This window comes from Rhinatrema bivittatum, chromosome 4 (genome assembly GCF_901001135.1).
Source record: "Rhinatrema bivittatum chromosome 4, aRhiBiv1.1, whole genome shotgun sequence".
NCBI classification, from domain to species: Eukaryota; Metazoa; Chordata; class Amphibia; order Gymnophiona; family Rhinatrematidae; genus Rhinatrema; species Rhinatrema bivittatum.
In genome coordinates this window covers 410,303,221-410,325,701 of record NC_042618.1, presented here as the reverse complement: position 1 = coordinate 410,325,701, position 22,481 = coordinate 410,303,221, and the positions used below count along the sequence as shown (strand labels likewise).

The following is a 22,481-nucleotide window of genomic DNA, read 5'->3' as shown; positions in this document are numbered from 1 at the left end:
TTGCGCTTTGAATCACGTGGTTCTAAGCGCGCCAATCAGGCCCTCGCAGGGGAGGAAGGAGGAAGCGCCCGAGCAGCTGCACAGCCCCGTTCTGCTCATGTTTTAGGATTGCACCGGGTGAGTGAAAGGAACCCAGAGCGGGGTTGTCACCAATGCTTTTATTTTTTCAGCTTGCCCCCCCCCCTGAGATCTGGTGCCTAGGGCCTTGCCCCCCTCCCCCCCCCGGTGTGGCTAACGACGTCCCAGCTGAAGTGCCCCACTACAGCGGCGAAAGAAAGTGGGGAAAGGGAGATTACCGCGGCACAGCTCGTTTCTTGCTGCAGCACACCAGTTGAGAAGCTTTGCTGTAGACTATGGGGTAGCCAGGTTGGTAGCAACAAGCTACATTACCCCAGAAACCAACTAGATTTGTGGGAACCAGGTACTGTCCAACAAGGTTGAGGGGGCCTAGGAGGTTGGATGTTCGGGCAATAGTCTCTCTGGTTTTGGCAGTTACTGGCAATTTTGAATGAATGAGATAGGGGAAGTGAAAGGGCTGAGTTGGTTTAAGAATGGGATCTGTATAATTATCTACCCAGGATGGTAGAGAACTAGTGATTAAGTATCCAAAAATTGAGAGGATAAGGAGTGATATTTACAAGCAATCATGTATTTACTGCTGATATCTGATAGATACCTTTATACGTGTAAACAGAAATAACTGGGCAAACTGGATGGTCCAATTGGGCTTTTTCTGACATTACCTACTATCAGGCTGATACAGAAAAACGTGCAGGCCATTCTTCCGGGTGCGTGATTTAGGAAGCCCTGGTATCGGGCCCATACAGTACAGTGCACTCTGGTGGAGCGCACTGTTAGCCCGCGTGTTTTCGATGCGCTATTTTTACCCCTTATACAGTAAGAGGTAATAGCGTGTCGAAAACGCGTGGCCAACCCCTCCGAAACTAATAGAGCCTGCAACATGCAAATGCATGTTGATGGCCCTATTAGTTATTCCCGTGCAATACAGAAAGTAAAATGTGCAGCCAAGCCGCACATTTTACTTTCAGAAATTAACGCCTGCCCCGAGAAAGTGTACAGAAAAGCACCCTCCGAATTAATATCATAGCGATATTAAGTCGGAGGCCCCAAAAGTAAAAAAAAATATTGAAAATCTGCTCGTGGATCAGAAGACTGACGCTCAGTTTTGCTGGCGTCTGTTTTCTGAACCCGTAGCTGTCAGCGGGTTTGAGAACCGATGCTGGTAAAATTGAGTGTCGGCTGTCAAACCTGCTGACAGCGCCGCTTCTGTCAAAAAGGAGGCGCTAGGGACGTGCTAGTGTCCCTAGCGTTTTCGACACGCTATTACCCCTTACTTGTGAATGGGTGTGTATGTGTGTGAGAGATTGGGAGTGCGTGTGTATGAAAAAGGGATTGTGTATGTGTGAGATAGAGCCTGTGTGAAGGGGTGCATGAGAGAGACATAGGTAGCCTGTGTGAGGATGTATGTGTGTGAGAGAGAAAGGGAGTTTGTGTGGGTGTGTGAGAGAGGGGACCCTGTATGAGGGGATGTGTGTGCGAGACAGTGAGGGAGCCTATATGAGGGTAGTGTATGTGCACTAGAGAGAGGGAGTATGTGTGTGAGAGAGGGAGGGACAGAGGGAGCCTGTATGAGGGGCAGTACTGAGAACGGGGTCAAACTCTGGGAGTGGAGATAGAGTGGAAGGGGTTGAGCCTAGAGGTGGAGGGGAGAGATACTGGCAGGTGGAGGAGTTTGGGGCCTGAGAAGGCAAAGTTGCCAGGGGAGTAGGGAGAGCGAGTGGAAAGGCCACTCTTACAGTGAATTTCTAGGAAAATTCTGCTCAAATATTTAAAATTCTGCATCTCTAAGTAATAATTTTTTTCTGTATTAACTTAAAATGTAATTACTTAAAGACTGTCATGTAAATTGTGTTATTTTGACCAATATAAAGTTTGCAGAATTTTGCAGAATTTTACGTTTTTGTTTGGAGAATTTTAAATTTTTTTTGCGCAGAATTCCCCCAGGAGTAATATTTGAAAGTGCCCCCTGCAGTCCCTCAGTATTTCACTGTCTTCAGCAGATGGTAAAAGTACAAACCTGCAGTCAGACTAAAATTACAAAAAATAATAATAATAATAGAATTCAGTCGTAGTGGAAGATCAGAGATTGGACTGAGGCTTCCTGAGGTATTAGGTACCTTTGTGGACCATCCCTCAGGTGGAGCCAGGCAACCTGGGGGTTGGTAACCCCTGCCTGTCTGTAGCCCACTGTTTCCGGAGGCCCAGATAGCCAGGGGACTGGCTCTCTCGTTGCCTCCGAGGTCTCCTCCTTCAGGCAGGGAAGTATTCTTGCTTGTTCATTTTGGGGTAGATTTTATAATTTTGCGCAAGCGCGTACTTTTGTTCGCGCACCAGGCGCAAACAAAAGTACGCTGGATTTTATAAGATACGCACATAGCCGCGCGTATCTTATAAAATCCGGGGTCGGCGCGGGCAAGGGGGTGCACATTTGTGCAACCTGCGCGCGCCGAGCCCAGCACGCGCTACCTGTTCCCTCCGAGGCCACTCCGATTTCGGACCGGCCTCGGAGGGAACTTTCCTTCGCCCTTCCCCCACCCCCCCGGCCCTATCTAAACCCCCCCCTTACCTTTGTTGGCAGATTTACGCCTGCTGAAAGCAGATCTAAATCTGCGCACGCCAGCAGCCTGCTGGCGCGCCATCACCCAACCTGGGGGCTGGTCTGGAGGCCTCGACCATGCCCCTGGGCCGGCACCACGCTCCCGAGCCCGCCCCCGAAACGCCGCATCACGCCCCCGAAATGCTGTGTCATTCACGGAATGCCCCCGACATGCCCCTTTTACGAAGCCCCGGGACTTACGCGCATCCTGGGGCTCTGCGCGCGCCGGCGGCCTATGCAAAATAGGCCGCCGGCGCACGAGAGCCCTGCGCGCATAAATCCGGCTGGATTTACACGCGCAGGGCATTTAAAATCCGGCCATCTGTGTTGTTTAAAAAAAAAAAAAAGAAGAGTAGGGGAAGCCAGGACCTTCAGTCACGGTGGCTTGGTGGTGGGGCACCTTTGACAGTGGGGGCTGTCGGTGCCAATTGCAGGAAGTGAGTTGAAAGCCCGCCTTCCCTTTTTACCGTCAGGGGATCCCGGGGGCTGGAGGTTTCCCGTGTGCCATTCGGAGAGGCCTGGCTCATCTTGCCGACTGTGTGTGTGGCCTGGTTTTTGTAACCTTGTGCGCAGTTTGCTTCTTTCATCGGCGCACGCTGGTTGAGATTTTTCCCCGTAGCGCTGTTACATAAGAACATAAGAACATAAGAAAATGCCATACTGGGTCAGACCAAGGGTCCATCAAGCCCAGCATCCTGTTTCCAACAGTGGCCAATCCAGGCCATAAGAACCTGGCAAGTACCCAAAAACTAAGTCTATTCCATGTAACCATTGCTAATGGCAGTGGCTATTCTCTAAGTGAACTTAATAGCAGGTAATGGACTTCTCCTCCAAGAACTTATCCAATCCTTTTTTAAACACAGCTATACTAACTGCACGAACCACATTCTCTGGCAACAAATTCCAGAGTTTAATTGTGCGTTGAGTAAAAAAGAACTTTCTCCGATTAGTTTTAAATGTGCCCCATGCTAACTTCATAGAGTGTCCCCTAGTCCTTCTACTATCCGAAAGAGTAAATAACCGATTCACATCTACCCGTTCTAGACCTCTCATGATTTTAAACACCTCTATCATATCCCCCCTCAGTCGTCTCTTCTCCAAGCTGAAAAGTCCTAACCTCTTTAGTCTTTCCTCATAGGGGAGTTGTTCCATTCCCCTTATCATTTTGGTAGCCCTTCTCTGTACCTTCTCCATTGCAATTATATCTTTTTTGAGATGCGGCGACCAGAATTGTACACAGTATTCAAGGTGCGGTCTCACCATGGAGTGATACAGAGGCATTATGTGAGGAATGGCGCTCAAACTGCGCATGGCAGCATGTAGGGCATGTGGTCTCCAAGGCTCAATGCACGTTCTTTTTGCACCGGCTGTGCATCAAGGGAGGAGGGATCCTCTTTGGGTGCAGCTGGTGAAAGGAGGGCCTCTAGGTTGGCCATGGCTGTGGTCCCGGGGGGATCAAATTTGTTAGCCGGGCTAGCAGAGGATTGCAGTCAGCGGTCCGTGCCTGCAGGGAGGCCGTAGATTACCCTCCCCCTTTCTTACCTGTGGATCAGGTGTCTGCGGAGGATCAGGATAGAGATGGGGAGTCTGATGGTAGTCTACCCGATCGGAGTGCTGAGGATCCGGAGGAGTTTTCTCCAGAGTTTGTCCAGGTCCTGCATAAAGCCTTTCTAGCTCAAAAGGGAGCAGGGTGGAAGCATCCCAGAGAGAAGACCCCATATCACTTGGTTAGGATGCCGAAGATGGGGTCTTCAGGAAACTCTGGGGATCTTTTTAGGCGTCTGGTCTCGGTCGCACCGAGGCAGAGAACAATTCCAGGGATTTAGAAGACTCTGATGACCTGCAAGAGGACCCTGCAGACTGTCATGGAGCGGACCCGGATGTGGGTGCAGATGCGGACCCAAATGCCAGTCCTGATGTGAATAAGGATGACCCTGATCTGGATGAGATACCGGTGATGGAGGGGGATGACCCTAGAGTGGTTCAATTGTTCAAGAAGGAGGAGTTGCATCCCCTCATTCCCCAGGTTTTGGAGAAACTGGGGGATAAGGTAGCTCGGAGGAGTCTGATAATGAAGGGATGAACCTGGTTCTGGATGGCCTGCTTGGTCCCTCTAGTGCCTTCTCACTGCCTAAGAAGATCCAAAAGCGGTAAACTGGGAATGGGACTTCCTGGAAGTGGGCTTGAAGGTCAATTGCACAATGGCAAAGCAGTACCTGTTGAAGGAAGAGACTCTGGATCTCCTACGGGTTTCTAAGGAGGATGCAGCGGTGTCCACCGTTACTAAAAAGACAACAATTCCAGTGGTGGGTTCAACTGCTCTGAAGGATGTTCAGGACCGTAAATTAGAGATTCAGTTGGAATGGATGTTTGAAGTTTCTGCCTTAAGCCTGTGGGTGGCAATTTGTGGCAGTATGATGCAGAGGTTCTGTTTATGCTGGATTCAGAAGGCTCAGGAACAGGCTTCAACCGGGACATTTAGCGCCATGCAATCTGCGCAACTGGAAGCTGGTGTGACTTATGTGGCGGATGCGCTGTATGATTTGGTGCATACTTCTGCCAGGTGCATGGTCTCAGTGGTGGTGGCTTGCAGAATTTTATGGTTGTGCAGTTGGTCAGTTGATGTGGTTCAAGTCTGTTGTGTAGTCTCCCCTTTAAAGGGAAGCTCTTGTTTGGAGAGGATTTGGATCAGTCGATAAAGACTTTGGGGGAGTCAAAAGGAAATAATTTGCCTGAAGATAAGAGGGGTGGCAAGAAGGTTTTCCCTCCCCAGTCCCGTTTTAGGGATATTCGACGTTTTTGTTCAGGCAAGACTTCCTCTGCTTTGGGGCTGATGCAGTCTCTGAGTAGATAGCAGTTCTTTCAGGGTGCTCACAGATCCTCCAGAGATGTTGCCGGTCAGGGGACCAGAGGAGGAAAGTCAGCACAATGAAGCCAGTTGTGCCCATTCCTCTGTGGAGGCGCTAGGGGGCAGGTTGTCTCACTTTTATGGAGAATGGGCCAAGATTACCACGGATCAGTGGGTTCTGGAGGTGGTAAGAGACGGCTACGCATTAGAATTTCTACGCCCTGTCAGGAAGGCCTTTCTAGAGTCCCACTGCATGGTCTCAAAACAAATGGGAAGCAGTAAAGGGGACTCTATAAAGGTTAGACGCCGTGGTTCCAGTCCTGTTGGCCAAGCAGGAAGAGGGAGCTACTCCATTTATTTCGTGACTCCCAAAAAAGAGGACTCATTCTGGATTTGCAAAAGTTGAATGTAGCCTTGCGAGTTCCGCATTTTTGGATGAAGACGTGCACAATTATAGAAGCTGTCCGCGAAGGAGAGTTCTTGGCGTCATTAGACCTCTCAGAGGCCTACCTCCATATTCCCATTTGAAGGGACAATCAGATGTTTCTACGGTTCATGGTGCTGGGCTAGCATTTTCAGTTTCAAGCTTTTCCCTTCGGTTTAGCCACGGTGCCCAGAACCTTCACGAAAGTGATGGTGGTAGTAGTGGCAGCCTTGAGGCGAGAGGGGATTTTGGTCCATCCCTGTCTGGACAATTGGCTCATTCAGGCAAAGATGGAGGAGGAGTGTGGTCGATCCATCCAGCGAGTGATGAACAGATTGAATTCGCTGGTATGAGTGATAACTGAGGCAAAGAGATCTAGTGCCGATCCAGTCGTTAGACTATCTGGGAGCGCAATTCGATACCCAGAAAGGGTGTTTCTAACTGCAGACAGAGTGTCGAAGTTGCAGGCGCAAGGGACGCATCTGCTCCATCTGCCAATGCCGAAGGTCTGGGATTATTTGCAGGTCCTGGGCTCCATGGCTTCCATGTTGGATTTGGTTCCGTGGGCCTTTGCTCACATGCGACCTTTGCAGAAAGCACTGTTGTCCAGATGGAAACCATTGTCAGAGGAGAATCACCTGCCTTTACCTCTTTGGGGAAAATCCAGATCCAGTCTCTCGTGGTGGCTCTTCTGTCACAACTTGGAGAAGGGAGTGGATCTGGAGTCCCCGGATTGGGTGGTAGTGACCACAGACGACAGCCTCAAGGGTTGGGGGGCAGTGTGTCAGGGGCGGTCTGCCCAAAGTCTTTGGTCATCATCGGAGATAACCTGGTTGATCGATCATCTGGAGATGAGGATGCTGCATAGAGCCCTGGAGGCCTTTCTTCTTGGGTCAAGGGCCAGATGGTGAGAATCTTCTCGGACAATGCAACAATGGTGGCATACATCAATCATCAAGGAGACACAAAGAGTCATGATGTGCTTCTGGAGGCTCAGCAGTTGTTTGTTTGTTTGGGTGAAACTTCATCTCAAAGGAGTAGCGACTTCTCTTGTCATGGGTGCGGACAATGTGCATGCAGACTTCCTCAGCAGACAGCAGCTAGATCCAGGGGAATGGGAATTATACCTGGAGGCCTGGGATTGCCTATGTGCCAAGTGGGGCATTCCAGTTGGACCTCATGGCAATGAGGGCCAACATGAAGGTGACAAGATTCTTCAGTCGCAGTAGAGGAGTTGGGGCAGAAGGACTAGATGCTCTAGTTTGCAGGTTGAGTGTTGTGGCACATAGAAGTGCATCTAGGGAAGGTGTTTCTGGTGGCACCAGAGTGGCTGCATCGGCCATAGTTCGCAGATCTGGTGTGTCTTACGATAGATGGATCCCTCAGGTTGGTTAGGGTAACTTTGGCAAGGGCCCATATTTCAGATCGGGAGGATATTTTTTGTCTCACAGTTTAGCTTTTGAGAGGCGACAGTTGCACTTGACGGGATATTCGGAGACAGTCATTTCCACTTTGCTCCAGGCTAGAAGGCCTTCTACCTCTTGGCTTATGTCAGGGTCTGGAAGGTGTTTGAGTCTTGGTGTCTACAGCAGCGCCTGGATCCCCTAACCCTGGGCGTTCCTCACATTTTGGCTTTTTTGCAGCAGGGACTGTCAAAGGGGCTGGCTTATAGCTCTCTCCGTGTTCAGGTTTTAGCCTTGGGTTGCTTTAGGGGGCAGGTGACGGGGGAGATTGTTAGCTTCCCATCCAGATGTTATGCATTTTCTGAAAAGAGTCAAGCATTTACAGCCTCCGGTAAGGAAGTTATATCCAGATTGGAACCTTAACTGGTACTGTGAGTGCTCTGGGGGGGCTCCCTTTGAGCCTTTAAGGGGAGTGTCGTTGAAGGATCTGAAATTGAAGGTTGTTTTTTTGGTAGCCATATATTCGACCAGCTGGATTTTGGAGCTGCAGGTTCTATCTGGCAGGGATCCCTTTCTGAGGATTGATAATGACAGGATGACATTGCGAACGGTTCCCTCCTTTTTACCGAAGGTGGTTTCCTCCTTTCATGTGAATTAGACAGTGGAACTTCCAACCTTTCCGGACTGGTCTAGGGAGTGTCCGCAGGAGAGGGAGTTGCATCTTTTGGATGTATGCAGGACCCTGTTGCGTTATCTTAAGGTTATCAATACTTTCTGCAGTCGGATCACCTCTTTATGTTGTTTGGGAGTCTGAAGAAAGGAGATAAGGCCTCAAAAGCTACAATCTCTTGTTGGTTGAAGGAAACCATTTCCTCCGCTTATGTTTGTAAAGGTCAGGAGGTGCCGGTAGGCTTGCAAGTGCATTCTATGATGGCGCAAGCAGCCTACTGGGTGGAGTGTCATTTGGTGTCTCCACAGGAGATATGTAGAGCAGCAGCGTGGTCAACACTTCATACTTTCTCCAAGCATGACCGTTTGGATGTTTGGGTGCAGGAAAATACGACTTTTGGTGAGAGAGTTCTGTGCGCGGATTTTTCATGATCATGCCGAGTCTAGTGGTGCTTTGGTACATCCCACTTGTCTGGACTGATCTGGGTATGAACAGGTAAGGAAATTGGTTCTTATCTGTTAATTTTCATTCCTGTAATATTACAGATCAGTCCAGAGACCTGCCCCGGTTTTACTTCCGAAAGACTGAATGTCCTGGTATTAATTGCAGAAACCTTTCAAACTGTGAATAAGTTGATGACTGTTGTTATGTGGTTATCAGTGGGCTTTTTTCTGGAAGTATGGGGGCTCCAGATCAGGGGGATTCCAATCCTGAGATTCCTGTTCACCCTGAAAAAGAGGGAATGCAGAACCCACTTGCCTGGACTGATCTGTAGTATTATAGGAACGAAAATTAGCAGGTAAGAACCATTTTTATCCTTTCCAGTTCATACCCAGATCAGTCCAGACAAGTGGGTTTTGCATTCCTACCAGCAGACAGAGGCAGAGAACAAAAACTTTGAGGCAGTGCTACATATCTGAGAGTGCCACCTGCAGTCCCTCAGTAGTTCTGTCTCCAGCAGATAGAGGTGCAAACCTGCAGTCTCACTAAAATTAAAAAAAAATAATAAAAGAGATAATTCAGTCGTAGCAGAAGATCAGAGATCCCTGAGGGGTGGACCATCCCTCAGGTGGAGCCAGGCAACCACTTGACTGGACTGATCTGTATTACAGGAATGAAAATTAGCAGGAATGAAAATTAGCAGATAACCAGTTTTCCTTTTATCCCTAGTGCGCCCTTTTTGTACGCTGCTTTAGTTTCATTCTCATTTGAATATTGCATCGGGCGCACTGGGAATGTGGATGCGCGTTTGGAAAACGGGTGCTCGCTCGGTATGAGTTTTTTGCGCGTATCTTATTGCATCAGCTTTAACGTGCATTAATGTGTTATCTCTTTTTTGATAAATAGGCTCCGTAGTATGCAAGGAATGGCCAAAAGTCTGTCTCCAGAATCTGGATCGCAGAGGCCAGAATAGCTTTATCTTTTAATCCGTTGTAGGTGAACTAACTTGATACAGTTGAGACTGGATTTCTAAAGTTAATGCTTCCTTTATTAAGACAATGCACTAATCTACTGAAGGGATTATCGCCCTTGAAAGCTATCACCAGTATATTGATTTAGTCCAATAAAAAAAATATTATTAGAGTTTTTTTAGTTTTTATTTTTTTTGTTTTTCCTGGGAGTTTATCAATGTGTTATAATGAATATAAATGGGAGAAAAATCCAGTAGAAAAAAGTCATTTTTTTTCCCTCTATTTCTTCATTTATATTCGTTATGATAAACACTGATAAATTCCTGGGAAAAATAACATAACAACTGAAAACAAAGGGCCCTAGATGTCAGCAAACAAGTTAAATGATCTTGGTAATCATCATGTAATACAGAATCCAAACGATATTTTAGTCTAACCTCCGTACACATTTTATTAACTCTTGGATGAACCCTAAACCTCCCAGTACTGTTGTAACATACATAGTTTTGAACTAACTGATAAGTAGGATTTTATTTCCCAGCATTCAAACTGTAATACATGTAGATCTCTGAAAGCAGTTTTTAAATCGGTGAAACTCATTCTTCTGCAGAATGAATCATATTTCCAGGCACTTGAAAGTAGCCAGCAGGACCAGGCTGATTTTGACAAAGCGGTGGCCTTCCTTGGACGTTCTGTGTAGTTCTGCATATTGTACCAGCAAGACATGGGCCTGGTGAGTGCGGCTAAGATGTCCTCTGGTTGCAGTAAACCAAAATGTAGCAAGCATAGATTATATTCCCAGTGAATGCATTAAGAGATGTAAATGCTGTATTTCTCAAGTTCTCATAGCAGACCTGAGGTGTTCATCAAAATGATGTTAATGCATGTTTCTTTTATTAAGAGTGCTACATTTTGCAAACTTGGGAGAGAGAACTGAAAAACAAGGTGAAGCATTGTCTTTGTATGAGCAAAGTATCTATCGCTTGGAAGACATTAATTTATTACAGCACTGAGGAATTTCACAGTCATCCATACAGTACAGAATTTGAGTTAAAAAAAACAAAAAAAAGCATTACCATAAAGGGTCATTCTCTCCTGGACATAGTAGTGGCCAGCAAAGCTGCACATGGTAACAGCTGTGCCATAGGTAGGTAGATGGTGATTTGCGGTGTAATCCTTTATTGAGTGCCATTGGTCAATTAGGCAGCTGAGCTGAGTTCTGACTAATTTCAGGAGAAACAAAAAGATTTGAGGAGGCAAAATGAATAAACTGCAATAGGGAGGGGAGAGGGGGCAAAATTATTATCTGTTTATCTGGTTTTCATCCAGTCTCCATAAATGGATTGGGAAGAAATGTTTCATTGCTGCAGAATTGTCTACTGATGAACCCTCCCTTAGTTTACAGTGTAGCGAGAACTGTGGGGTAATTAGAAGTAGGTCAGGCTCGATGGATGTCTGGTCTTGTTTCAGCTGATCCTACTATGTAGCTAACAGCATTCAGCCAGTACTCTTTCCATAGTATCTCATCATGTAGGAAAAGTACAGAAACCTGTGCAGTACCAAACAATGATATTTTCAGAACTGAAATTAAAAACATCTCTGTAATCTACCCCAGAAAAGCAGACCAGCAAGGATGATAAAGAATTTTTATAAATAAAAGGAAAACAGAATGCTCATTATAGAATAACGAATACAAAACACACATTATAAATTACATCTTTTAAAAGCGAAAAGTATCCCGATTAGTTTTGGAGATGGATCAAAGGAGGAAATGCTACAAAATAAACTAGCAGGACCATATCAGAAAATACCTACAGTACCTGATTGTAATCCGCTTTGAAGTGCAAAAAACAGAATATAAAAATCTGAATAAATAAAATAAATAAAATCCAACAATAAAATAAAAGGAAGATAATGTAGCTAAATAAACAACTAAAGTTAATTTCATCCTGAAAGTATAGAGACATGCAAGTGATATTCTTCAGCAAAGTGTCATCCACAACAAGCCACAGTGGAGCATGGAGGGATTGAAAGAGTTGGATATTACACTGGATAATTGTACACTGGGAGTTGTGTAAATATTATCGTTATCATGTAAACACTGGAAAAGCTTATTGCAGAACGATTCATTGTGGGTTTAACCAAAATTTATTACTCAATGTATTGAGGTATCAATTGGAATCTCAGCCAAAAAGGCAGCCCATCCGACCTGGGATGAGATTGCGAGAGCGGGGAGTCAGCATCCTGCGAGATCCTGGAGTTGTGGTGGTGGAAAAGCTGAGGAGGGAAGACCTAGTTGAACTTCTAGTGAAAAATGTGGTATATAAAAAAGGTAAGAGAGCTGAAATTAGTCCTTCCCAGACCTTGGGAATGTCAATCTAATGAGATTCCAAAATTGAAAACTTACAGAAGTCATAAAATTTGCCATACTGGGTCAGACCAAAGTCCATCAAGCCCAGTATCCTTTTTCCAACAGTGGCCAAGCAAAGTCACAAGTACCTGGCCGGATCCCAAGGGGTAGATATATACCAAGCTACTTATCCCAAGAATCAGCAGTGGATTTCTTCAAATCTACCTTATCAATGGTTAATGGACTCTTCTCCAGGAACTTGTCCAAACCTTTTTTAAATGCAGCTACACAAATAGCTTTCGCCACATCCTCTGGCAACGAATTCCAGAGTTTAATTATGCATTGAGTTAAAAAACATTTTCTCATTAGTTTTAATTGTACTACCTAGTAACTTCATTGTGTGTCCCCTGAGCTTTGTACTTTTCAAAAGAATAAACAACTGATTAATGTTTACTCGTTCCACTCTACGTGTTATTTTATAGGCCTCTATCATATCTTCCCTCAGCTATCTCTTCTCCAAGCTGAAGGGTCCTAACTTCTTTAGCCTTTCCTCATAGGGGAATTGTTCCATCCCCTTTATCATTTTGGTCACCCTTTTCTATACCTTTTTCTGATTCTGCTATAGGATCTACAACTCTCTTCACCTAGTGGAGATTTGAGGTTCTACCACAGAGATGAATCTGTTTAAAGCAAAGAGCTCATCAGAGATCTGAACTCAAGCGAGAATCCTACCCCTAGACCAAATGAGTCACTAAGCAGAGCATTCTGTGACTGCCAATATGTTCCTTCAGTACTAGGACCGCCTCCACAGAAGGGGGACTGTCAAGCTATTGACAGTCCCCCTTCTGTGGGATTTTAAAATTGATTTTTAAAATCCTCCAGAAGGGGGTTAAAATCCTCCTTCTGGGGGATTTTAACCTCCATGTTGACGCAACTCAGCTATCCCCTAACTGTGAAGCCATCCTGGCTTCCTTCAGGGCCATGGGGTTTAAGCAAATCATCAACGGCCCCACCCACAAAGCAGGCCACACCTTAGATCTCATCTTTATAAACTCCTGCCTCACTCACACCTCTCCCCCTACCTGTACCCAAGTCCCTTGGTCAGACCACTCGATGATCACCACCGACCTCATGGTAAAAGAAAAACTGACACTTCCCCACCCCAAGACCACCCTCCACTTTCGAAAACCCTGCTCCATGGATGACCCCAGTTTCCTCCTATCTAAAGAACTATACAACCTAGATTATTCAAACGCATACTCAGCCATCTCCTCCTGGTTCAACATAACAAACTCTGTAGCCAACAAAATTTGCCCCTTAACAGCTAAAGAAATTAATCCCGCCCTCAAGAACAAAAAACCCTGGTTTTCGCCTGAACTAAGGAAACTAAAACAAGAGCTAAGACATAAAGAACATAAGTGGCGTAAAGACCCCTCCCCAAACTCGCTGACTGCCTACAAAACCTCCATGCACAGCTACAGGACTACCATACTACGTACAAAAAGAGACTTCCATGCCCGCAAAATACACAACTTTCACTACGACGCGAAGGCCCTGTTCTCGTATGTTTCAGATCTTACAAAATCCACCCCTCCCCTCCATCCCCCATAACCAAGCCCAAACTAAGTCCAATGAACTTGCAGCCTTCTTCCAGAATAAAATCTCCAACCTCGACCAGAGAGCCAATTTTGATTCCTTCGAACTCACTTCATCCCTTGAAATCAAATCCATCCTCAAGAACATGAAACCCTCACCCCATCCCTCTGATCCCATCCTGACAAAATTACTGCTCACTATTCCGAACACCATCTCCAAACCCCTGGCCAAAATTATAAACTGCTCCCTGTCTCAAGGAATAGTCCCTGACCCTCTGAAACTTTCCACCCTTAAACCCCTACTGAAGAAACCAAACCTTGATCCAGGAGACCCCCTCTAACTTCCGCCCCATCTCCAACCTGCCGTTTATCGCCAAACTCATGGAGAGGCTAGTCAGCTCCCAACTCTCCGACTGTCTAGACAAACATAACATTCTCTACCCCACGCAGTTTGGCTTCCATAAATTCCTAAACACAGAATCCCTTCTAATCTCTCTCTCTCGGATACCCTTCTCATAGGATTAGACAAAGAACAACCATATCTACTGGCACTCCTGGATATCTCATCTGCATTTGGTACCGTGAATCACTCCACCCTCCTAAACCGCCTCTCAGACATAGGTATCTCAGGAACAGCCCTCAGATGGTTTGAGTCCTTCCTCAGTAATAGATACTATAGGGTCAGAATAAGCAATAAAGAATCCCCCCTCCCCTACCAGTTCAACCCTTGGAGTACCCCAAGGCTCCTCCCTCTCCCCTACCTTCTTTAATATCTATCTCTTATCCCTCTGCCAGTTCCTCGCTAAACTAAATCTAACTCATTTCATATACGCCGATGATGTGCAGATCCTAATACCCATAACAGATTCCCTCCCCAAAATCCTCAAGTTCTGGGACAGCTGCCTTCACTCCATCAATCTCCTCCTCTCCAGTCTCAATCTTGTCCTCAACAAGGCCAAGACCGAACTACTCCTCATTTCCTCGGACTACAATAACCTTTCCCTCCCTGACCCCGCTCCCGCCACAGCTGCCCAAGCTAGAGACCTCGGCGTAGTACTAGATAGACTAAACTTAAAAAAATTTGTTAACAACACAACAAAGGTCTGCTTCTACAAATTACAAATTCTGAAAAAACTTAGATCACTCCTCCACTTCTATGACTTTCGGACAGTCCTCCAAGCTATCCTTTTCTCTAAAATCGACTACTGCAACTCCCTCCTTCTAGGCTTCCCCGCAACTACCACAAAACCCTTGCAGATGCTCCAGAATGTCGCTGCCAGAATCCTAACCAATTCCAGCTGAGGAGACCACATCACACCCATCCTCAGGAATCTCCATTGGCTCCCTATCAGCTTTAGAATCCTTCATAGGTCTCTCACTATCATTCACAAAACCATCCTCAATCAGCACTCGCTCGAGCTAAAAATCCCACTACGACTCCACACCTCAAAAAGACCAGTTAGAACTGCTTCTAAAGGAACCCTACACGTTTGTCCCCCCCCCCCCCCCCCCCAAATCCATTCTTCACACCTCCACTAGGGAACGTGCCTTCTCCGCAGCTGGGCCATCCCTTTGGAACACCTTGCCTCCAGACCCACGCCAGGAACACTGCCCACTGACCTTTAAAAAAAAACTAAAGACATGGCTGTTCAAACAAGCCTATCCTTAACCATTTAATCGGTAACGTTATATTCTTCATTCTATATTTTATTTTGTTCTACATATTTATTTTGTATATACTATTGTTATAACATATATCATTCATCTCTTTCTCTTACTGTTGTGATTCCATATTTTTATACTGTTACTCAACCGTTCCTCTCTCCTTACTCTCTTCCAACCTCCAAGTTTCAGTAACCCTCGTTCATTGTAACTTACCTCTTCCCTTAACTCTATCAGTAGCTCTCTAGCTATGATTATTGTTAATGTTAAATATCCCATGTTTGATGTAAACCGATGTGATATGACATCATGAATGTCAGTATAGAAAAATAAATAAATAAATTGCTTTCCTAAAAATAAGAATGTACACACAGTTAAGTGCAAAACAATTGATATTTTATCACCTGCAGAGAATTAAAGAATTTTAAAGCATAAATTCAATTAATACAATCTTTTAAATACCTCTTTTGCCAGACTACAGCTTATGTAGTATTGCATCCCAAAGAAGATAAAGGTAGAATGAAAAGCAGGGAGAAGTCAGATGACATTAGGATTTACAGTTTAGGAGCTCAGAGCAGCATGGAAGGACAGTAACTTTCTGATAACTTACAATTATATTCTGTCTTTCTTTCTTGCTTACAGAGGGATGTGATGTTTATGCAGCATGTGTGCTATATGTAGTATGCATTATGAATGAGGAGATTGTATAAAATTGATAATGTATATTTAATGTTTGTTTATTGTATTTATTATGTATGTATATTATTGTAAACTACCTTGGTGGCTTTGGCTGATTTGTGTGGTATAACACATTTTTAAATAAATAAATGTTCCCTGTACGTACCCAGATCAGTCCAGACTCCTGGGTTTTGCCTCCCTGCCAGCAAATGGAGACAAAGTTTCACTGAGACTGTACATAACCCAGTGTGCCACCTGCAGTCCTTCAGTATTTCTCTGTCTTCAGCAGATGGTAGATGGTACAAAAACCGCAATTCTGCAGTCAGCAGAATGTTCTGGATTTATGAGCCTTCTTTCCAGGGGGGGTTTGGGTCCTAGTGGGTCCTTCCCTGACTGGTCGAGGTGGATGAGCTAGGGGTTGGTGACCCTTTTGTATGCTCGCTTCTTTGTTCCAGCCTTCACGAGGCTGCTGAGACAGTTACAGGCTCAGGGCGGCTATTTTCTTTTAGTCAGTCCCTTTTTTAATTTGGCTGATTTTCTTTTTTTTTTTTTTTCTGCTAGTAGCTCTGTGTTCCATTCTAGGGAGTAGGTATTGTAAGTCTGGCTCTTTTCTGATCTGCCATGTGGCCTGTGTTCCTGGAACCTGAACCTCTGCACCAAAGGAAAGTATGGTTTCTATGTATCTTTCAGGCCGATACAGTAAAAATCGCGGGAGAGCAGGCGAGTGCACTGAACTGTATCGGCCTGCCAATTCTCAGAGTTAAAAAAAAAAAAAAAAAGAGAACAAGGAACTAGATAAAGGAATCTGTGCAGCAGCGGGGGTTCCAATGGGGGAAAGCTCGGGGAGCTCAGTGATGGTTTTTTTCAGCAGCTTCTTTGCCTACAGAGGAGTCCGGGTGTTGACTCCGTGGCGCTGAGGGACTATTCTCCTGCTTGCCGTTGAGGTGCTGGTGGTGCCACAGGTGCGGGTAGTAACAGCGTGTGTGCGCAGCAAAAGCGTTCAGGGATCTGTGGCAAGCATGACTGCACTGGTAGAACAAGTCTCATGAGTGACGGGGTCTAGCACTGAGGCTTATCCCGTCCGCGCGGAAACGTTGTCCATTTTCGTTTCCTTAGTGTTGGCGGGAGAGGCAGGGGAATCCCCTCCTCAACTATCGCTGGCAGTTGCACTGATGAGGAGTCTCTGGTTCTGGTAGAGGTCTTCTGCCAGTTTTTAATTTGCTTATGTGCAAAGTGTGTTTAGAGAGATGCTGGCTCTTGGCCCCAGTCTCCATGGATTCTCGGCCACGCAAGAGACCTGAGCTGTTGAGAAGTTCTTCAGGCTGGTGATTTTCAGTGCCGGATGTTAAATGGATCTGGGCCTAAAGAGCAGAAGATGCAGGCAGGCTTTACTTAGTCATGTGGTAGGCCACTGCAGCGGTTCTTTTCTCACGTGTATAGGCGTGTTCCCGCATTCTCACAGTGTGGCGATTGCATGTGCTGGGACCTGGGTGCATAAGGTTGCAGCCTAGATTTGAGCGTTTACGTCTGCCACCTAGACTTGACCACGTATTTGCACAGGTTCTTGAGTACATAAGGCCGCGACCTAGACTGGAGCACGTATTTGCATGGGTACTTGTGTGCTTAAGGCTGCAACCTAAACTTGAGCGCGTGTTTGTGTAGCTACTTGTGCACGCATGACCATGGACTATACGAGCACATATTCCCTGTACGTACCCAGATCAGTCCAGGACAGCTGGGTTTTGCCTCCCCTCCAGCAGATAGAGACAGAAAAAGACTTCGCGGACTCTGTCCTATACCCCTGAGGTGCCACCTGGTGTCTGTCAGTATTTTTCTGTCTCCAGCAGATGGTGGAGGTGGAAAGCCTTGTGTTTGGTGTTAGGTTTAAATTTCTCTGATTTTGGTTTGGTTGGCACAGGTATTTTTCAGAGGAAGGTTTAGGTTACTGTCCCTTTATCTTTAAATTAGTTTGGAAAAAAAAAAAAGTTTATTCACAAACAGGCCTGCTATTGGATGCGCGTTTTCCCTTACCCCTTATTCAGTAAGGGGAGGAAAATGCGCATCCAACCCGCGGCACCTAATAGTGCCCTCAACATGCAAATGCATGTTGATGGCCCTATTAGGCATGCGCGTGGGGATACAGAAAGTAAAATGTGCAGCCAAGCCGCACATTTTTCAGAAATTAGCGCCGACCCAAAGGTCGGCGCTAATTTCTTCCGGCACTGGGAAAGTGCACAGAAAAGCAGTAAAAACTGCTTTTCTGTGCACCCTCCGACTTAATATCATGGCGTTATTAAGTCGGAGGTCCCGAAGAGTAAAAAAAGTAAAAAAAAAATAAAAATTTGAATTCAGCCCGCGGCTGTCGGGCCGAAAACTGGATGCTCAATTTTGCCGGCGTCTGGTTTCCGAGCCCGTAGCTGTCAGCAGGCTCGAGAACCGACGCCGGCAAAATTGAGCGTCGGCTGTCAAACTCGCTGACAGCCGCCGCTCCTGTCAAAAAGGAGGCGCTAGGGACGCGCTAGTGTCCCTAGCGCCTCCTTTTCCCCGTTTTTACCGCGCCACCTAATTTGAATACAGCATCGCGCGCACCAGTGAGGGGCTGGTGCGCGCGCCGGGAGAGCGGGCGTTCATCCGCTCTCCCGCAGACTTTACTGAATCGGCCTGAAAGATTGTAGCATTTAGCCTCCCAGGGGGGTCAGCAGGTCCTGGTGGGACCATCCCCCCCTGGTATTAGAGGCTGGAGAGCAGAGGGTTGGAGACCCTGAAACTGCTGAGGCTGAGGGTGATACCAGGGGTCCCGGCTCACTCATCCTCAGAAGGACCCATCCAACCAGGTAAAAAAAAAAAAAAAGAAAAAAGATTGTATTTTCTTGTCTTGGGTGCTCCGGCCTAGCGTCCGCTCCATTTTTGCTGCTTTTTTGCCGTTTTTTGTTGCTTTCCCGGCCTGTTTTTTGACCGGGGAAATCACCTCAGTCGCCGCAGTTCTTTTTTCGGTACCGATTAAATCGAGGCCGGGGATATGCCTCATGGCGCGGCCTGCAAGGCCCATCGCAGAGAAATCAGCACAAGGCTGACAGGAACAGCGCCAGGCTGCGTCGGAAGCCTGATAGGCCCGATCAGAGAAGGCAAGGCTCAGATCCCTTTCTGCTTAGTGCAGGGTCGAAGGCTCTGCTGCAAACCATGAGGGATCAGGAGCGAGCAGCGCTGGCGGCTCTAGGCGAAGAGCCCTCTCCGCCACCACTTTCCCCGAGGCTGGCTGCCCCTGGGGGCGCACAGTTCCGGATGCGCAGGAAGATTCCTTAGAGGAGGAGCAGGACAAAGATTTGGATGGATCTTCTTCCTCGTTCTCCTCCAAATTTGTCAGAATGCTGCAAAGGTTCTTCAAGTCCCGTAAAGCAGAGAAGAGATCACATACTTAAGACTTGGCTCTTCAAACAAGCTTTCCCGGACTCCAGCTAATGTCCTTCAACTTCAAGTTCTATAACACAACCAGCTCTTTTAACTGTTCGTTGTAAATATTTAAAATGCTATTAACCTTTCTTTTTCCTTCCTCTCCCAGTTTAAGCATCCCTGTTTTTTGTAACTGCTTTCTTCCGCACTACAGTTCCAGTTTGTTTTTTCTTTCTGTGCACCACTGTTTTAATGTAAACCAGCATGATGTGATTTTATCATGAATGCCGGTATATAAAAACCTTAAATAAATAAAAATAAATAAATAAATACTACGTTGCCCCGGGCACCTAATCGACATCGGGAGTGGGGAGAGGGTCCTCTTCACGCAAATGCTCCAGGTCATCCGGTGGCAGTGATGATCCCAAGGCAAAGTGCCCTCTCCGGTCTCGTCCCATCCGGCGGAGACTTCTCAGACAGACATGTCAGATGAGGATCAGTCTCCTCCACCAGCTCCAGGTGACGGACAGGATCCGGATCCAGATCTTCACCCTCAGCTGGCCAAACCAGATGGGGTCCCGGTGGTGGAGAGCGATGATCCAAAGGTGGTGCGACTGTTCCGAAGGGACGAATTGGGTCCTCTGATACCAGTCATTCTGGAGGAGCTCGGTATTGAAGTTCCGCCTGAGGATTCCAGATTCAGAGCTATGGATCCAGACTTGGTGGGCCGCCGGGGTCCAGCTCGACCCTTTCCGTTTCATATGTCGGTCACAGATCTTTTGTTTAAGGAGTGGGACACTCCAGACCTTGGCTTCAAGGTGAGTCGAGCTATGGACAAATTGTATCCGCTTCCGGAGGAAGCTTTGGATCTTCTCAGAGTTCCTAAGGTGGATGCCGCAGTCTCCGCGGTCACGAAAAAGACCACCATTCCCGTCACGGGGGCCACTGCATTGAAAGACCTGCAGGGCCGCAAGCTGGAGCTGCAGCTGAAGAAAGTTTTTGAGGTTTCGGCCCTCGGGGTCTGGGCAGTTATGTGTAGCAGTTTTGTGCAGCAGGCTTGTCTCCACTGGGTTCAGGATTGGCAGGTGGAAGCTTCCCTCTTGGACGCGGCAGCGCTGCAGGCTAGCCGTCTGGAGGCGGCGGTGGTGTATAGCACGGATGCCCTGTATGATCTTCTGCGGACTTCGGGCAGGACAAGGGTTGCAGCGGTTTCCGCCTGCAGGCTCCTCTGGCTCCGAAACTGGTCGGCTGATGGTTCCTCCAAAGCGCAGCTATATTCTTTACCATTTAAGGGGAAGCTCCTCTTTGGGCAACAGCTGGAGGACATGATAAAGTCTCTGGGAGAGAACACAGGTTGCCAGAGGATAGGCCTCGATCCAAAGGTTCCTTTCCTCAGTGGGCGAGATTTCGGGGAAATCGTCATTTCCGCTCTTCAAGATCCACCGGGTCGTCATTTTGCCAGGGCACCGGCCGTCAAGCTTCTTGGAACCAGTCCTTTCAGGGCTGCCAACCTGCCAGAGACAGTGCTCCGCAGTCCCATGGGGGGCTCCAAGACCGCGCAATGAAGTGAGTCTGGTCCACCCTTCCGTACCAAAAATCGGGGAAGGTTATCCCTTTTCCGGGAGGTGTGGACCAAATTGACCTCCGACCAATGGGTCCTAAGCATCATAGAACACGGCTACGCCTTAGATTTTGCCCGGCCAGTCAAGGAGCATTACATAGTGTCCTCTTGTGCGTACTACCTAAAGCGAAGGGCGGTGCGAGACACTCTACAGCGCCTGCAGGATCTGGGTGCCATAGTTCCAGTGCCCGAAGGGCAGCTAAGGCGTAAGCAATACTCCATCTACTTCGTGGTACCAAAGAAGGAAGGGTACCTTCCGTCCCATCCTCAATTTGAAGCGGGTGAATCACGCCCTGAAAGTACCCTGTTTTCAGATGGAAACTCTTCGCTTTGTCATAGCGTCGGTGCACAAGGGAGAGTTTTTGGCATCGCTGGACCTAACGGAAGCGTACCTGCACATTCCGATATGCTCGGACTATCAGAAATATCTGCGGTTTGCGATCCTCGGGCACCATTTTCCATTTTGCACTCTTCCGTTTGGGCTCGCAACGGCGCCCCGAGTTTTCACCAAGGTGATGGTGGTGGTCACGGCCGCCTTGCGACGGGAAGGTATACTAGTGCATCCCTATCTAGACGATTGGCTAATTTGAGCAAAGTCAGAAAGCCTATGCAGAGCCCGCGGTGGCACGGGTGCTCTGGATGTTGGACTCGTTGGGATGGGTGGTCAACCCCGAGAAGAGTCATCTCATTCCCTCCCAGACTTTGGAGTTTCTGGGGGCTCGCTTCGACACGGCCTTGGGAAAGGTTTTTCTGATGGAAGAGAGGATTTCCAAGCTCGCGTCACAGGTGGAGTCCTTGCACTCTCTACCTCGACCCAGGGTCTGGAATTACTTGCAGGTCCTGGGCTCAATGGCTTCAACGATCGATCTGGTACCTTGGGCCTTTGCGCATATGCGTCCTCTTCAATCAGACTTGCTTTCCCAATGGAATCCCTTCTTGCAGCGTTTCCATCTTGTCCTGCCCCTGACGGACGGGGCGCGTTCCAGGCTTCTGTGGTGGCTTTCACAGCACAATTTGCGCCAGGGGATGGATTTGGAGATTCCCTGTTGGGTTGTGGTGACCACCGACGCCAGTCTCTCTGGGTGGGAGCGGTTTGTCTGGATACGGCAGTCCAGGGCCAATGGACCAGGACAGAGGCCTCTTGATCCATCAATTGCTTGGAGACCAAGGCTGTGCGGTTAGCGCTCCAGGCCCTCCTTCCGCTGGTGGAGGGCAGGTCGGTGAGGGTGCTCTCCGACAATGCGACAACGGTGGCCTACATCAATCGTCAGGGCGGAACCAGGAGCTGTCCAGTGGCAACAGAGGCTCTGCTCTTGATACGCTGGGCAGAGCAACATCGTTACCAGATAGCTGCTTCTCACGTAGCCGGAGTGGACAATGTCCAGGCGGATTTCCTCAGTTGGATCCGGGGGAGTGGGAACTCTCCGACGATGCCTTTCATCTTCTGTGCGCCCGGTGGTCCAGACCGGCCATAGACCTAATAGCGAGGTACGACAATGCCAAAGCTCCCCGGTTCTTCAGCAGGCGGAGGGAACCGGGGGCAGAAGGGGTAGACGCGTTGGTCCTACCCTGGCTAAATGACATTCTATTTCTTCCCACCGTGGCTGTTGGTCGGAATGGTTCTACGCCGCATCAAGGGGCACGCAGGCAGGGTGATTCTGGTGGCTCCAGAGTGGCCGAGGCGCCGTGGTTTGCAGACCTCTTGAATCTGGTGGTAGGTGGTCTTCTGAGGTTTCATCCGTCTCCATCTC

At 47.6% G+C, this 22,481-nt stretch overlaps 1 protein-coding gene across 3 annotated transcripts in view; it reads left to right on the top strand.

Moving 5' to 3' along the window:
- Position 1: 1 nt before the first annotated feature.
- Positions 2-22,481, top strand: part of RPUSD3 (RNA pseudouridine synthase D3) — an 88,017-nt gene continuing 65,537 nt past the window's right edge. Inside the window, exons 1-3 of one of the 3 annotated variants that reach the window (XM_029601160.1) lie at positions 2-117; positions 10,045-10,167; positions 11,603-11,766. In XM_029601160.1, coding sequence (XP_029457020.1) covers positions 10,046-10,167; positions 11,603-11,766 — 286 coding nt within the window. In that variant the 5' untranslated portion in view covers positions 2-117; position 10,045. Of the gene's footprint in view, positions 118-227; positions 422-10,044; positions 10,168-11,602; positions 11,767-22,481 lie in introns of those variants that run through there. The other 2 variants (XM_029601162.1, XM_029601161.1) reach the window with 2 other exon arrangements.